The sequence below is a fragment of the Bison bison genome, unplaced genomic scaffold (assembly GCF_000754665.1).
Source record: "Bison bison bison isolate TAMUID 2011002044 unplaced genomic scaffold, Bison_UMD1.0 scf7180017864519, whole genome shotgun sequence".
In the NCBI taxonomy this organism is placed as follows: Eukaryota; Metazoa; Chordata; class Mammalia; order Artiodactyla; family Bovidae; genus Bison; species Bison bison.
This window is the reverse complement of record NW_011495072.1, coordinates 1466016-1483412: the sequence shown is the minus strand read 5'-3', so window position 1 is coordinate 1483412 and position 17397 is coordinate 1466016. Positions and strand designations below refer to the sequence as shown.

The 17397-nt window shown below is 50.6% G+C and overlaps 1 protein-coding gene across 1 annotated transcript in view; it reads right to left on the bottom strand.

Moving 5' to 3' along the window:
• Positions 1 to 17397, bottom strand: part of ADAMTS2 (ADAM metallopeptidase with thrombospondin type 1 motif, 2) — a gene marked incomplete at its 5' end in the record, with an annotated part of 244363 nt that overhangs the window by 89950 nt on the left and 137016 nt on the right. The window contains one exon of the mRNA XM_010831012.1: positions 8596 to 8798. Within this exon, the coding sequence (XP_010829314.1) occupies positions 8596 to 8798 (203 nt within the window). The remainder of the gene's footprint in view (positions 1 to 8595; positions 8799 to 17397) is intronic.

Here is a 17397-nt window from a genome sequence, read left to right as displayed (position 1 = left end):
ATGTAAACATGTATGTATGTATGTTCATCACTCAATCGTGTCCAACTCTGCATCCTTAAGGATTATAGCCTGCCAAGCTCCTCAGTCCATGGGATCCTCCAGACAAGAATACTGGAGTGGGTTGCTATTCCCTTCTCTAGGGGATCTTCTCAACCCAGGGATCAAACCAAGGTCTCCCACATTGCAGGCTGATTCTCTATCATCTGAACCAATAGGGAAGTGTATATGTAAACATCGCCTGCAGTGTAAGAGACCCCAGTTCGATTCCTGAGTCTGGAAGCCCCCCTGGAGAAGGGATAGGCTACCACTTCAGTATTCTTGGGCTTCTCTGGTGGCTCAGTCGGTAAGGAATCCACCTGCAATCCAGGAGACCTGGGTTCGATCCCTGGGCTGGGAAGATTCCCCGGAGGAGGGCATGGCAACTCACTCCAGTATTCTGGCCTGGAGAATCCCCAAGGACAGAGGAGCCTGGCAGGCTGCAGTCCATGGGGTCGCTACGAGTCGGACGTGACTGAGTGACTAAGCACAGCATATAGCATATATAAACATACGACTCTGAAAATGGCTCTTCAGTCTTCTCCCAGAGCATTCCTCCCTAGCCTCCCATACAGCTGAGCCTAGAGAATAGCTGCTCTCCATGCCTGACAAGCTAACTGGAGTGCTGTGAACATGGGGGGTTGTGTCCCCACATGGCTCCTTGGGATGCCCAGCTCACACGCCCACAGCACTGAGTTTGCAGGGAGAGACTAGCTCAGGGGCTGGCAGCGTAATCCCAGCAACACCAGAGTCAGCTGCAGGTATGTTCAGGAGGGCTGATGGCCTCCCAGCCTGGGAGCACCAGACACAGCGGGGAGCACGTTTCCAAGGAAGAAGAGTCAAACAGGATGTTTCTCAGCACAGAGGGGAGCCTAGGGATGGCAAAATTCATGATTATAATTAAAAATCCTAATTTTTCTTCACTTAGAGTGATGATAAACAAAATTTAAAAATCTTGACAAGCTGAGAGACTGTGAGAGAAAGAAAAAGGCTTTAGTATTAATATATGTACCTTTTATGACACCTTTTTCTACTCTTTGAATAAAAGAACCATATTTTCAATATGCACTTGGCCCAGGAAGTTTTGTACCCAGTAGACATTCTGGGTGTGGGGCTGCCACAGCTGAATGTATAGCAAGAACAGTTAGTGGTCAGTGAGAGCCAGGGTCTGGGAAATGATGCTGCTGACAGCAGGCCATGGGAGTCACTGTTGAGGGCAACCAGAACGAAACTCCAGAAGTCTAGCTTCTGGGGAGGGCACGAAATGCCAGAGACAGTCCCCAAGGGGAAAAACCAGGGAAGGAAAGATCTCAGGACATGACTTCAAACAAAAATGTAAGCCATTGACAAGCCACCCCCAACCAAAATAAAGGCAAAAAACAAAACTGGGGGAAATGCTTCCCACACACACATCAGACATAAAGTTAACCTATCTTAACAGTCCTTCAAATTAACACAAAAGAAACTAAAATCCTAGTAGAATAAAGAAAATGAAGAGACCAATCATACAAATATAAGATGATGGCGGTTTTAAAACACATGTGTATATATTTTAAATGGAACCTCATTACCATCAAATATCTACTGCTGCTCCTGCTACTAACTCGCTTCAGTCTACAACTTACAACAAAAGTATACCCTTGTTGTAGCTATCAAATTGCCACGGCTGAAAAAGATCTGGTGGTGTGAGCAAGTGAAAAGATGGGCATTTACTCGATGGAACGTGAATAGCTGAAACCATAACAGAATATTCTGACATAGAAAGCTTTAAAATGCACACATGTGCTGACCAGGGCTTGCACTTCTAGGAACTTAGTTTAAGGAAATAGTGAAGGATAAGCAATAGATTCAGCTACAACATTCATTACTATTAGTGGCTGAACCGATATCTAAAAGGGAAATAAATCCTGCTACATGGGCAATATAAATAATCGATCATACAAAAAATACGCTATATTCCCAAGGAGCAATGTTATGTCATCACTAGAATGAGGTTCGGTTCAGTTCAGTCGCTCAGTTGTGCCCAACTCTTTGCAACCCCATGGACTGTACCACGACAGGCTTCCCTGTCCATCACCAACTCCTGGAGCTTGCTCAAACTCATGTCCATCAAGTCAGTGATGCCATGCAACCGTCTCATCTTCTGTTGTCCCCTTCTCCTCCTGCCCTCAATCTTTCCTAGCATCAGGGTCTTTTCCAGTGAGTCAACTCTTCGCATGAGGTGGCCAAAGTACTGGAGCTTCAGCTTCAGCATCAGTCCTTCCAATGAATATTCAGGACTGATTTCCTTTAGAATGCACTGGTTGGATCTCCTTTCAGTCCAAGGGACTCTCAAGAGTCTTCTCCAACACCACAGTTCAAAAGCATCAATTCTTTGGTGCTCAGCTTTCTTTACAGTCCAACTCTCACATCCATACATGAGTCCTGGAAAAACCATAGCTTTGACTAGACGGACCTTTGTTGGCAAAGTAATGTCTCTGCTTTTTAATATAATAAAATGAGGTACCAATAAAATGAGGTACTAGGCAATAATTGGTAGGAGAAAACACTCACAACTTATAGGAATATATTCTAATTTTCCATCATAAATAGTATATCAGACATGTTAAACAGTATATTTTAATAAACAAACAATGTTACTTTTCTAGATTTGAGGAGGAAAAGAAGGAAACTAGAACTCACAAGAGGTGCTTGAATGGGTTGGTGGGAGGGTTCTGAACACAATGAGACCCTTTCTAAATCCAAGTGGTTCGCTTGAAGTGCTCAGCAAATATTTCCAACCCTCCTCACACTCCAGAGATTCTGAGATTTAAAGAGGGATGGATTCATTCCCATTTTCCTACCAAAAAAAGGGCATAAAATGTCTTGCCCATTAATTTGAAAGGAAGTGAAACTTTCACAATTTCCTACTGCCCTCATAGTCACATTCAACTCCCTCTCCTGACCCTTCCTTGGTTCCAGTTTCCCCTCTTACCTGGGCCCCTTGCTTCCCACATTGGCCCTATTTCACTTCTGACATAGAGCTGACACCCAATAAACACTGGTTGATCATACTGTATGGACAGGAGCTGTGTGGATTATGATAGAAGAGGCTGAGCTGCAGTTAAGACAGAATCTACCACATCTCAGTAGCTCAATAGGGTAAAGGCTGGGGTGCGTTCTCCTACACACATCAAGGCTTTATGCAGCCCCATTCTGTAGCTGCAGCTACTGGGATGTGTGGCTTCCAAGGTCCCTGTGGCAGAAAGAGAAGGAGGGAAGGGACACAGCAGCTCTCAGCTGCCTTAGCCAAGAGGCAACCTCTGTCGTTTCCACACAGGCTGTCAGATAAAACTAGCCCCACAACCCCAAGTGCGGTGCAAGGGAGGCTGGGAACTGGAAGGGAGGGGAGCACGTGAATACTTGATGAACCTGGAATGTCAGCATCACAGCAGGACCCGTGTCCCAGCCCCGGCTCTGCCACAAAGAGAACCCAGAGGGAGTCCTGCAAGCAGAGGAACTGAGTGATGAGGGACCCCAAGGTGGCTTAGCGCTGCCGGGGCTGAGCCACAGCGACACCTGGCCCGCTCGGCCTTGTCGCTCCTCGGAGCCCACAGTTCCCAGGTTCTTGCCACCAGACCCCCGACAGACCCTCCTCCCAGAGCCTCTACGACCTTCCTCAGGAAACAGGCTGTCCGCCCAGGGCCAGCCCCAAGCCTGGGGAGCTGGGAACACTTCTGCCCTGGTCCTGGCCGTTCTCACTCTGGGCCAGCCTCCTGTCCTCCAGGGCACCGCTCTGGCTCCAAGTGCTGGGGAGCCTCCTGATGGGCTGTGCATCTACAGGAAGGGGGCGACCTACCCTGGCCAGGCCTTGTGGGGCCCATGGGGCGCTGGCTGCAGATCCGGTGGGCCAGCACCTACAGGGTCTAAAGGCCCCCACTCCCGCGGCTGCCCATGGTACTACTGGTCAAGTTCAGAGGCAGAGCAGAGCAGGCAGGAAGTGGAATGGTGCCTCCCAAGGACTGGAGAGAGGGGGCACTGGGGAGTTATTGCTTAGCAGGTACAGAGGGGCAGTTCTGCAAGATGAAGAGAGTTCCGGAGATGGGTGGTAGTGATGCCTGGCTGCACAATAAGGTGAGTATGCTTAATGCAACACAGGACCCAAGAAGGGTGCTTCATCTCCCGCGAACACCCTGCACCCTTAGAGTGGGAGCTCAGCGTGGAGGCTCAGACACCTCCCGCTGCAGTGTCTCCCTGAGCCCAGGAGAGTCCGCCAGGCCCTCTGCCTCTGCAGGACCAACCCCTGAGCCTGGGACAAGCACCACCTGCTGGATACAAGCAGGGAAACAAGACACAGCCCAGTTACTCTTTCCTGGCTCCTCCGATTCATCTCCTATAATCCCTTTTCTGTTGTCTCAACAGCAGAATTTTTATACTTCTCATGCTTTTCAAGAAACTAACCAAACCATCCCTTTACCCAAAATCAAGGTTCAGTTGGATCATGGCAGTGTAAATGAATAAAGTGAAGTTAACTGGTGAAACCAAGACAAAGTTCTAGACTTCCTCCCAGCACTTCATGGGCACAACATGTGTGTGGCAGAGGGGGCTTCCACCTCAGGCAAAAGGCAGAGCTGGTCCACAAGCCTCAGGAAGACACTCCTGCAGGGTCCTTGTCAGACTTGATAAGAATAATTCTAAACCTGCTATCACTAAACTATTAATAAATATCGCCACCATCACAATAAAACCCACATTTATTTAGAGACTGAAAAGCAAGTTCATCTTCATTTATTTGATTTAATGCTCATTGACAATTCAAGATAAAAATGACTGCCCATTTTAAAGATGAGAAAACCAAGGCCCAGAAGATTGAAGCCCATTCTCAGAGATATAGCTGGTAGTAGTAGGGCCAAGAGTAATCCAGATACAAATAATAAGAAACATATATCTGGACTCTGCCCCGCATTTCTGGCACAAACCTTCTAAAATCCTTGTAATTTCCTGAATGATAGGGGTGAGAGGAGCACCTTATGCTATTTATAATGAGCCCGTTTCAACCTTACCTGAGCTCATGTTAATGAAGATATTCTTGGTGGGCCCTTAGATTATTCAGAGTTCAGGCTGGTAGCCTGAGGAACCAGCTGTATGATTAGAATTGGAACTTTCAGCCCCATCCCCAACTTTCAGGGAAGAGAGAAGAGCTGGAGACTGAGTTCAATCACCCATGGGCTTCCCTGGTGGCTCAGTCAGTAAAGAATCTTCCTGCGATGCAGGAGACCCAGCTTTGATCTCTGGGTTGGGAAGAAAAGACGCCCTGAAGAACAGAATGGCAACCCATTCCAGTATTCTTGCCTGGGAAATCCCATGGACAGAGACGTCTGGCGGGCTACGGTCCATGGGATCTCAAGAGTCAGACATGAGTTAGCGGCTAAACTACCACCACCATCCATGGCCAATGATTCCCACCAATCATACCTACAAAACAAAATCTCCATTAAATTTCTAAACAATGGAGTTTGGAGTGCTTCTCAGTTTGTGAGCACATCAAGGTGCTGGCAGGGACGTGCATCCAGAGGGGCCACGGAAGCTCCATGCACCTCCCCCATGCATTCCTCCCTTTGGCTGTTCCTCAGTTTTCCTCAGCTGTGTGCTTTATAATAACTGGGGATAGTAAGTAAAGTGGGTCCCTGAGTTGGGAACTACTCTCGCAAATTATTGAACCTGAGGAGCTGGTGGTTGGTTGGTCAAGTACAGCTGACATCTTATACTTCTGGAGCTTGAGATGAGCGTTTAAAGCGGGGCTGTCTCATGCGACTGAACTCTTACTTCTGGGGTCTATGCTAATTCTGGTCGTTAGTGTCACGAGTGTTGGTAAGAGTAGAGGAAACGAGTAGTTTTCCTTTACCAGGATTCAGGACTCTAATTCACCCCAGTCCTTTTGGTCACTGAGTTAGAGAGTGGTATAATGTTTGAGGAAAAACATATTTTGAAGGCAGACAAGATTTTATATTCTACCAATTTTATAGAGTTAGTGTGAAGATTTCCAAAGAGATGCATGATAAGTGACTAGTACAAGCCGGCCACACAGAATCACATATTAAGATCTCAATATTTGGGGCTTTCCTGGCAGTCAAATAGTTAAAACTCTCCCTTCCAATGCAGGGGGGTGGGCAGGTTCAATCCCTGGTTGGGGAACTAAGATCCCACATGCCTCTCAGCCAAAAAACCAGAACATAAACAACAGAAGCAATATTGTAACAAATTCGATAAAGAGTTTTAAAAAAACAGCTCCATATTTGTAGCCATCATGGTATTATTATTATTATATTAAAGGTAATTTTCAAAAGTAAGTGAGATTAAGTGTGACAACACTCTCCAAAGTAAAATAATATCTGCAAATGTAACAGATGTCAGCCCGCTTTGCAGATGAGGTGGCTGCATTCCAGAGTCAGTGACTTACTTAAGGCAGGTGGAGAGGAAGAGAGGCAGGTAGGCAGGCAGGGGCCTCCTGGTCCCGTGACCCCGTGGCCAGCTCACTCATCTCTTCCCTCTTGCTCCTGACCTATCTCTTCACTGGGGCCCTGGGAGCAGGGTCTTGCCCAAGGGCCAGCTGAGTCCCCAGGGGCTCACTGTGGCCCAGGAAGCAGAGCAGAGCTGACAGGCTGGGGCACACAGCCCTTCTGCTTTAGGACTCCCCATCCCCGGGGCTTCCCTGGTTGTCTCCAGCCCCCTGCAAACCCACTCCTCCCACGGACACAGGCCCCCTGCTATCCTCCAGCAGGGCTCAGCGGAGGCGCCAGGCCATGAGGGGCAGGACCTCTGTGCCACTCAGGGCAGGCAGGGCTGCACTCTCTGCAAGGTCAGAATTCTGCCCCTTCTGGGATGGGAGGGCTGGCATGCAGGGAGACACGACGGTGTGACCTGTCAGGAGACTGGTGGGGCAGGTGCGCGGTGATGCCACAGGGGGCGTGGGCGGCACACAGTCACTCAGTTAAGGAGCCCGGCCTCACAGGGAGACATCGATACTCTCTTAGTCTTTATTTCTTCTGACTGCCTCAAGGAGGAACCTCAGATGGGTGTTATTCTCTGTCCTCCTCTCTGACACATGCTAATCTCCTTTCTGCAGAGCAGAAAGCAGAGCTGTCCAGCTGCGGCTGAAACTGTTGTTCAGTCACTCAGTCGTGTCCGACTCTTTGCGACCCCGTGGACTGTGGCACGCCAGGCTTCCCCGACCTTTACCATCTCCCCGAGTTTTCTCAAATTCAGGTCCAATGAGTTGGTGATGCCATCCAACCACTTCATCCTCTGTCATCCCCTTATCACCTTGCATTTTAGTTTTAGATTCAGTTCAGTTCAGTTCAGCCGCTCAGTCGTGACCGACTCTTTGTGACCCCATGAATCGCAGCACGCCAGGCCTCCCTGTCCATCACAAACTCCTGGAGTTCACTCAGACTCATGTCCATCGAGTCAGTGATGCCATCCAGCCATCTCATCCTCTGGCGTCCCCTTCTCCTCCTGCCCTCAATCCCTCCCAGCACCAGAGTCTTTTCCAGTGAGTCAGCTCTTCGCATGAGGTGGCCAAGGTACTGGAGTTTCAGCTTCAGCATCATTCCCTCCAAAGAAATCCCATGGCTGATCTCCTTTAGAATGGACTGGTTGGATCTCCTTGCAGTCCAAGGGACTCTCAAGAGTCTTCTCCAACACCTTTACAATAAACTGGGCTTCCCTGGTAGCTCAGCTGGTAAAGAATCCACCTGCAATGCAGGAGCCCCCAGTGATTCCTGGGTCGGGAAGATCTGCTGGAGAAGGGAGAGGCTACCCACTCCAGTATTCTTTGGCTTCCCTGGTGGCTCAGCTGGTAAAGAATCTGCCTGCAATGTGGGAGACCTGGCTTTGATCTCTAGGCTGGATCCCTGGGCTGGGAAGAATCCCTGGAGAAGGGAACAGCTACCCACTCCAGTATTCTGGCTGGGAGAATTCCATGGACTATATAGTCCATGGGGTTGCAAAGAGTCGGACAGGACCGAGGGACTTTCAGTTTACAATAAAGTGAGGCTGCTTTTGTAAATAATTTTAAGCTTTTAAAAAATCAGTTGATTTATATGAAAACACATAGCCTACACAATATGGGTATTGTGAAAAATTAAGAAAACTAGTACACAAATCGGAGAAGGCAATGGCACCCCACTCCAGTGTTCTTGCCTGGAGAATCCCAGGGACAGGGGAGCCTGGTGGGCTGCCGTCTATGGGGTCGCACAGAGTCGGACACGACTGAAGCGACTTAGGAGGAGGAGGAGGAGTACACAAATGATGAGTGTCTAGAAAATGGCCTTAGCATATAAATGGCTTTGCCAAGTCAGAATCCCCACCAACATTTGCAGATGAGAAAAGTCAGGCTAAACAAGGTCGATAGGAGGGTCACCTCTTCTCACCTGTAGACCCAGAGCCTCCCTGTGACCATTTCACTCATGCCCAGCTCCACCAGGAAGCTGTGGCAAGCAAAGGTGCCCTGGCCTACCCACGCCCCCAGCCTCCCAGCCCCACCCCAGAGCCCTCCCCCACCACCGCACCCCCACTCACAATGTTCATGAGGGTGAGCAGGTACTTCTGCACGTGCTCCTTCCCGTGGAACTGGACCACAGAGTCGTCCACCCCAAGCAGGACCTCGATGTTGTAGTCGTCGTCGGCAGCATGCCTGCGCATCCTCCGCCTGGAGCTGTTGACTCGCTCCTCCAGAACACCCAGAGCACGGCTGAGGCTATCCAGGCTGTCTGGGGAGATCCCTGAAAGGAGAGAGAGGACACAGCCTGTAGCAGCAGTCCAGACTCAACAAGGCCACTGCAGCCGGAAAAAACCCCACTCAGATGCAACTCGGCGCCTGCAAGATGCCAGTGTGGCCATCAGCCTGCCATCATCACAGCACTGTGACCCAGGGCACTTCTGTCCCCATTTCACGGAAGAGCAAACAGGTTCAGACAGCGCAGTTGTGATAGGCAAGTCAGCTCAGACCCAGGAGCATGGAAACCCACAGCTCGGCCATCCCAGAGGCTGGGCCTGGCACCCAGTGATGAACGGAGAGGAGGGAGCCTGGTGGACAGAGCCAGCTCTTGTCACCCATTCACATACTCGCCCAGTGCCAAAGGGCTGGTCCCCCAGGTGTTACCGGCCCATTTATAACCGGGGAAACTGAGGCCCAGCCCAGGTGGCACGTGTTTCACAGAGTCTTCCCAGACAGCTCCCCTCTGGGGCTTTTGGCTCAGTCCCTGGTTGAAGCAAAGTCCCTCCTCTCTCAGCCTGGTCCACCCACTCCCTCCTGGGCTGGGACCAGCCCGTGGGCACCCTTCCCCTGCCCAGACCTGTGCCTGCCCCTGGTGCCACGTTCTGAGGAGACGAGAGGCTTCCTGATAATCATGCAGAGCCCAGGATGAGCCCTCACATGGCAACTAGTCCACAGTCTGCTGGCCACGGCTCACTCCAGCCCCCACAGACTAACACGCGGCTCAGAGCGGGGCAGCCCGTCCGGGCCTGGGCCACGCGAGGGCCGGGGCTGCATCCCATCAGGCCAGGACCCCAGGGTGTCACTGCATCTTCTGCAGAGCTGCAGCACGTCTCCATTCCTTCTGCGTTCCCACTGGGCCTGGAGCCCCCCATGGACCAGAGCCGCTGCCCCCACCTCCCAGGGCTGCAGCTGAGTTGGCTGGGCTGACCTTCAGCATTGCTGGCAGCCACAGACCACACTGCCCAGTAAGAACCAGTGCCAACGTCCCTGGAAGCCCCTCACATCCCTGCATGGATCTCTGTGTCCGCTCCAGGCCCCTGACCCCAGGGTCCCCCTATCCTCGGCATTCCTGGTGAGGGGAGAAGCAGGTGTGTCTCAGAAACTCTTGCCCTGGGAAGGACCTAGGACATCAGGTTATCATGGCATCGCCAGAGAGTCTTCCAGAACAATTCTCACTCGTCCCCTAGGCTCTTGTCTCCTGGCTCCTCTGGAGATACAGCAAGGCAGCCTGTCACCAAGGTCCTGCTCCCCCAGCGGGCCCTCTGCTTATGTGTCCTTATCCAGTGCTGACAACAGGCCTCTTTGATGGGCATTACTGACTCCACTTTACAGACTGGAGGACTGACAGAGCCCCCCCAGCCGGGCAGAAGCTCTCTTCTTTACACCTGCTGTCTGTTAGTTTTGGGGCACAAACCTGCCACCTGGTCGCTGACAGACCAAGAAGTGGAGGCGAAGGAGCAGTGGAAGGGGAAGCACTTCACAGAAAAGAGGAATAAGGTAGGGCTGGGCTGAGGGTCTACGGCATTCCTGTACCTCCTGGGGCCCTTGTGTCCCTGCCACAGCCCTGTAGTGCCCGTGTCCCCTCATATGCACACGCGCACACACACACTCCACACACGTGCACACACACATGCACACACACGCACATACACACTCCACACATGCACACACACACACTCCACACACACGCACACACACACTCCACACACGCGCGCACACACACACACTCCACACATGCACACACACACTCCACACGCACGCACACACACACACTCCACACACACGCACACACACACTCCACACATGCGCGCACACACACACACACACTCCACACATGCACACACACACTCCACACACACGCACACACACACTCCACACACATGCACACACACACACTCCACACACGTGCACACACACTCCACACACGCGCACACACACACACTCCACACATGCACACACACACACGTGCGCACACACACTCCACACACACGCACACACACACACTCCACACACACGCACACACACACTCCATACACGCGCACACACACACTCCACACATGTGCACACACACACTCCACACATGTGCGCGCACACACACTCCACACACGCACACACACACTCCACACATGCACACACACTCCACATACACGCACACACACACACTCCACATACACGCACACACACACACTCCACACATGCACACACACACTCCACACATGTGTGCACACACACACTCCACACATGCACACACACACACACACACACACACACGGCAGGCACTGCCAAGGGCCGCTCCAGGGCCGGCGCCTGTGAAGAGCTAGCCCTTCTGCTGGGCTGTCTGGAGATGATTCAGGGCCATCGTTGCTGCTCCCAGGGGAGACATCAGCTACTTACACCTGATGGGGGGGTGAAGAATGGCTGCTCTATTTTTACACATTTATTTCTTTGCATTTTCAACAAGCAGGGACAGTTCACCTTCAGAACCACCTTGGGAAGCAGAAAGATGATAATTTTCACTAAAAAAGAACTCTTCCTGGGGAAGAGGCTGGAGCTTACCCTCTGCCCCTGTCAAGCCAGGGTTCACTGACAGGTGGTCCCTGGGCAAAACCAGACCACAGGGGTGCCTGTTAGGGCTGTGTGTTTTCTTAAATACTGCATTTGGTCAACAGTATTTCAAATTTCGAGATTTCATGTTAAAAATCTAGAATAGTCAGCTTGTCTAAGAAATTAGGACACAGAGCCACTGTAGAGGGGAGAGGGGGGTTCATGCTGTGGAGTAATGGCCATGCCTGGGACACAGCACAGAGGTCTCGGCCCCCAGCCCTCCTGGCCCGCTGTCCTCTCTGCCCACCTAACCTCTGCAGGCCTCAGCGTGGGCCCCAGACCCTGAACCATGAAGACACTGTGCAAGGACTTGGCCTGACATTCTCTGAGGAGGGCTCGGGGCTACCATCAGGACATGCTGGCTGGGGTACATCTTATAGTTGCTTCTGTTGAGCAAACTCTGTTTTAACTAAACTGTATGTTACAGGTCCATAAAGACAGCAATGTTTCCTAAGAATGCACTAGAAACATTCATTTCACCACAAGCATAATTGTTCTTATCATTATTATCTCAATCATGATAACATTGGAGGGTGACTTGGACATTATGTCCTAGAACCACTCCCAAGACCCAGCCCCTATAGAGCTGTGCTTGAATCCAAAGGAAAGGGCAGATGAAGGGAAGCAAACAGGGCCCCCCAAGCAATTCGAAGGTGGCAGCCCTGCCCTGCAGTCAGTCCCTGGGAGCCCCAGCCCTGCTTAGCCCTAGCATGGCACAGGGAGCCAGCCCCAGATCCAGGGCCCCCAGACCCAGGGCCACGTGAGCGCTGACGGGATCCAGCAGCCAGGCTGACGCTCCACTTTCTCATTCTTGGACGTCTCCCAGTTTCCCTACAGTGGGCGCAACCCTACAGGCTAGGCCACGGGGAGATCCCAGCTGTGCCCTGGTGCCGGCTCCTAGCAGACCTGCCCCTCAGGTTGAGAGTCCCGCTCAGGTCCTCAGTGGGCTGTTCTTGGTTACTTGCAACCACGCCCAGCCTCAGGGCCTGTCTGCCTGCACAGGGCTGCCTGTCCGGTCTACAGGCCCCAGCTCCTCTCAGTCCCCCTCCCGCCTCCCCTGGCAGCTCCTGCATGCTTGTAAGTGGCCAAGCCTCAGTGACCCAGCACTTACCCAGCCTTGTGCCTGACCCTTCATTTCCGGCCAGGCCTGGACACTGAGCAGTCCGCACTGTCCATCTCCTGCCGAGGACGAAGGACAATCTGTCCCGGCTCCTGACACAGCCACCTCTGCACACAGCCTCCCACATGGGGAGAAGTCACCAGTCCCTTTGCGGGCTGATCCACAGCAGACAGGAGCAGGCTGGACCCCAGCAGGCTGAGGCTCCCCTGAGTGGAGGTGTCTGCGGCAGAACCCTGTCTTTTCAACGGGCAACCACGGGCTTTTAGTTGCTGGCATTCCCTGTGCTGGGGACACCCTTCTGGTGAGCTCATATCTCAGGCAAAGGATGATTCAACAGGAAGCCTCCAAGAGCTGTCCCTCATTTGAGCGTCTCTACAGGAGGGCAGACAAAATCCCTCAAAGAATCAATAGCAGTCTGCGGACAGGATGGAAGAAGGGGACGCAGAATGGCATCCAGGAAACCCTGAAGTGCCTGCGCTCCAGGGGAACAAGCGGGTCACAGCAGCCAAGCTCACCCACAGTGCCTGGATCACAGGACCCTGCCTGGCTCTGCTGCCCCTGCAGCCTGGTGCGCTGGCACGTGTGCACAGACAAACCTCCACTACGACCCAGCCATCCAACCCTCAGCAAGTAGCAGGCTCCTCCCCATCCTCATTACTGTCTCAGTGTAGCATCAAGGAGCCTCAGGAAGATAACGCGATGCAGACAAGTCGCACCACAGAGGAGGGGCCGGGACCCAGCCCAAGCCACAGCATCCAAAGTTGTTGATGAGCCCTGGAGTGGCCTGTGTATCTCACCAGCAGCAAGAGATGGCGTGGGGAAACCAAAACTGGGAGAAACAAGCAAGCGTGTTTAGTGCAGAGAAGAGCAAGCCCAGGGACCTGAGTCTATAAATGCCGTGGGAGCGCCATGCAGCAGGGGTGGGCTCAAGGGGCCTGGATGCTGGCTGTCCCTATGCAAACCCCATGCCCAGCCCTTCGCTGCACTCGTCTCTCCTGGGATGCCCTTTCTGCTGCTGCTGCTCCTGCCCAGATTTAGCCTTCCTATCAGGTCCAGCAGGAGCCCCCAAAAGGTCCACAGGGAACAGAGCTCACAGGCCTCTGCCTCCCGCACTGGACATGGTCCCCATCTGCCTCCCCCAAGGACACATCTACAAGGGAGGAGGGCACGGAGCCTTGAGAAGCCACTGCCCAGTGATGGGGAAGACTGCTGTCCCTTCTCCAGGAAATGATCTTCCCCTCATTCCTCACTGGACCTACTCCCTCTCATCCTGCAGGTGTCAGCTAAAATGTCCCCTCCTCAGGGGGATTTGCCTTGTTTCATCCTAAATTAAAACAGGCTCTCTCTTCCCCCAGTGTCTCCGTGACAGCATCCTGTTTTCCTCCTTCATGGAATGTACCACTGTTTGCAGCTTGAATCTCATTTATGAATTTTCTTGGACATTACCTGTCTACTCCACTTGAAGGAGGCCCCCTCGGAAGACAGGACCCCTCGGAAGTGTCTTGTATGCCTTGGTACCCCACAGATACACACAGGTACCCGGGTACCACCCAGCAGGGCTGTGAGGGGCAGGAGGCCCCGTAGAGACACAGTGGGAGGAAGCACAGACCCAGCAGTGGGGGGTGTGGGGAGGGGTGCCCCTGGGAGCTGGGCAGAAGGAGGGCAGGCACAGCAGGGCCAGGAAGCCCAGGCTTGGGATGGGGGAGCGGGCAGCAAGAGCAACAGGAAGGCGACCGGCATAGGAGCATGAGCTGGCACAAAATCCTGCCGTAAATTACTTACACAAGGTGTAACTGAAACAAAATTACCCAGGAGAAGTGAAAACAAATCGGGCGAAAAGAGAGTTACCATGTAACTGCCAACAAAACAGAACCAGGCATAATGATATTTATGAGATAAAATATAATCTGACATTAAAGGGACAAACTGATCAACAATTCATTGGAAAGATAAAAAAGAGATGAAATTTCATTCACCTAACAGAGCTTCAGCCTGGTACAGGAGAAACAGGCAAGGCCACAGTTCATGTGCATTGTAATATATTTACTCCAGAAAACACCAGATGAATTAGGTGAAACATTAGGCAGGATCTGAATTACTGTGCGTGCTCAGTCACATCCGGCTCTTTGTGACCCCGTCGACTGTAGCCTGCCAGGCTATCCATGGGATTTTCCTGATAAGAATACTGAAGTGGGTTGCCATGCCCTCCTCTAGAGGATCTTCCCAACCCAGGAGTCAAACTTGCATCTCTTGTCTCCTGTATTGCAAGCAGATTTTTTTTTACCACTAATCCACCAGGGAAGCCCTGAATTACTGTAGAAGATCTAAGTTACTAAAACAACCTAATGTTTAAGCTCAACAAGCAGAGAATGTGTGCTGTTCAAGCACAAGTTCCAAATTTCACTTACATTAAGACAAAAGGGAAACTCAAAAATCATGCCCTCAAAAATCACAGCTGCTATCATAGATCAAAATCAAAGAAAACAAGAAGGAAGCCTCTCAAACCCTAAACACCAGAAATTAAAAACACAGTTCTAGTAAGCCTAGACTAAATAGAGAACATACATTCTAATTGTTGGCTCAAGTAGAAAACTTGAATAAACCTTAGAAAAAAATGAAAAAAAAAAAAAAGCAGTCAAAGACAAGCTCAGAAGGTTTTACACAAGAGTTTTACCAAACCTACAAGAAATAGCTAATTCTCATCCTCCATATAATCAGTATGCAAACATCAATACCTTTCTTGTACATAACAGACATCAGCTAGGAAACAGAATGGGAAAAGAGGCTTATCGACTATTAAACCCCACAAAATATCTAGGTATAAACAAAAATACGAAATGTAGAACGATGACACAAAGAGTAACACAATATAGTCAAAACTCTCCCGAAAAGCGTAAGGCAACCTCAGTGTTCTTGCCTGGAGAATCCCAGGGACGGGGGAGCCTGGTGGGCTGCCGTCTGTGGGGTCGCACAGAGTTGGACACGACTGAAGCGACTTAGCAGCAGCAGCAGCAGCAGCAGCAGCAACGTCAGTAATTGGAGACACAATGACAGTATCCTGGGCTGCAAGCTGATTGTCTTCCAAATCAATCTATAAATTTAACACCCTCTCCATTAAAAAAAAAAAAAAAAACTGTTAAAATCTAACAATATAGTTCCAAAGTTCAACTGGAAGACTACATATAGGAGATTAGCTGGAAAAAACTATTAAAAAGGAATAATAACAAGGAGATATTTACCTTTCAAAATTTCAGAACACATCACAAAATAACATTAATTAGATCACAGTGGCATGAGTGTTATGAAAGATAGATCGTGGAGCTGAATACAAAGTCTAAACACAAATCTAAGCATAGAAGGGACCTTAGGTAAAAATGGTACATTAAACACATATATCCAATTTTTCTCCTCCTTGGAACCCCATTATAATTTTAGTAAAGGAATAATTTTTTTTTTCTTAAATCACAAGCAAACAAGGACAGGGGGAGCAGGAGAGGAAAAAAATAACAGAACTGTTGTAGGCTGGAGAGCAGATGGCCACATGGCAATGGACTTAGTATATCCGAGAAGCTGGCCAGACGCTTCCAGTTTGCATTGCGGAATCCTCCAAAGGCACCAAGTACCTCTAGAAGCGGGATGATGAGTGGATTGAAATAAACACTAGTTGTCAGCTAAGGCCAAATCCCTTTCTCACAACCTGCATCCTAGTAGCAGCCCCGTAACTCACACTGCATTGGTCTGGAAGCGCACTCTCTCTCGAGATCTCTGGGCTGCAGGCACCGGGTGTGGCTGAGAGCATAGGTCCCATGCTAAAAAGGAGGATGAAATGAGTGCTGAGACACCAGCCTACTTCCACAATCCACTCCCAGAACACTGCTACTCAAGCCTTCATCCCTCAGGCAGGAAGCTGGAAGGAGGCTTCTCAGGGAATATGACCAAAGACCAAAAGGCAACATGACTGTCCATGGCTCCCCTACTACCTGCATCGAGCTCCCAGTCACCTCCTCTCTTGCCCAGGTTGCACATGAGCAGCCAGCCAAGGATCTCCAGCTCTCCGGGGTGAGCCGCAGACTCCATAGATGGAGATCAATAAAAAGCACAACAATCAAAATGAGGAGAATGGAGGAAACAGAGACTGCCTAGGAAGGTGGGGAAGCCTATTATTAGTGACCCCTGAGAGCCTGAAGGAAACACTGCACCCACTGAACAAGAACAAAATGAGGACAATCAAAAGGATCCTTTGGAATTAAAAACTTTTCAGCAGAAATAGTAAATTCAGTGAAAGGATTACGAAGACAAAGTCGAGAATCTCCCAGAAAGTAAAGCAGTAAGACCAAAAGGCTTGAACCATCAGGAAAAAGAGATAAGAAAATTGGAGGACCCAATCAAAGAAAAAAAAATCGTCCATATACTAGAAACTCCATAAAGAAAGGAAAACAGAGAGGAAAAAACTAATGAAATTATTCAGGAAAATTCCTACAATTAAAAGGTGCTCCAAGACTGAAAGGGCCCAGCTAGCGCCCAACACAGTAGATGAAAACACACCAGCACCATGGCGCATCACCGTGAACTTTCAGAACACCAGTAACATTCTACAGACTTTCACAGAGAATAAGAGAGGGTCAAGAGGAAGCAGTTACAGAAGAAATCAAAAGAACCGGAAGCAGAACGGCTTTCAGTTCAGTTCAGTTCAGTCACTCAGTCATGTCCGACTCTTTGCGACCCCATGAATCGCAGCACACCAGGCCTCCCTGTCCATCACCAACTCCCGGAGTTCGCTCAAACTCATGTCCATCGAGTCAGTGATGCCATCCAGCCATCTCATCCTCTGTCATCCCCTTCTCCTCCTGTCCCCAATCCCTCCCAGCATCAGAGTCTT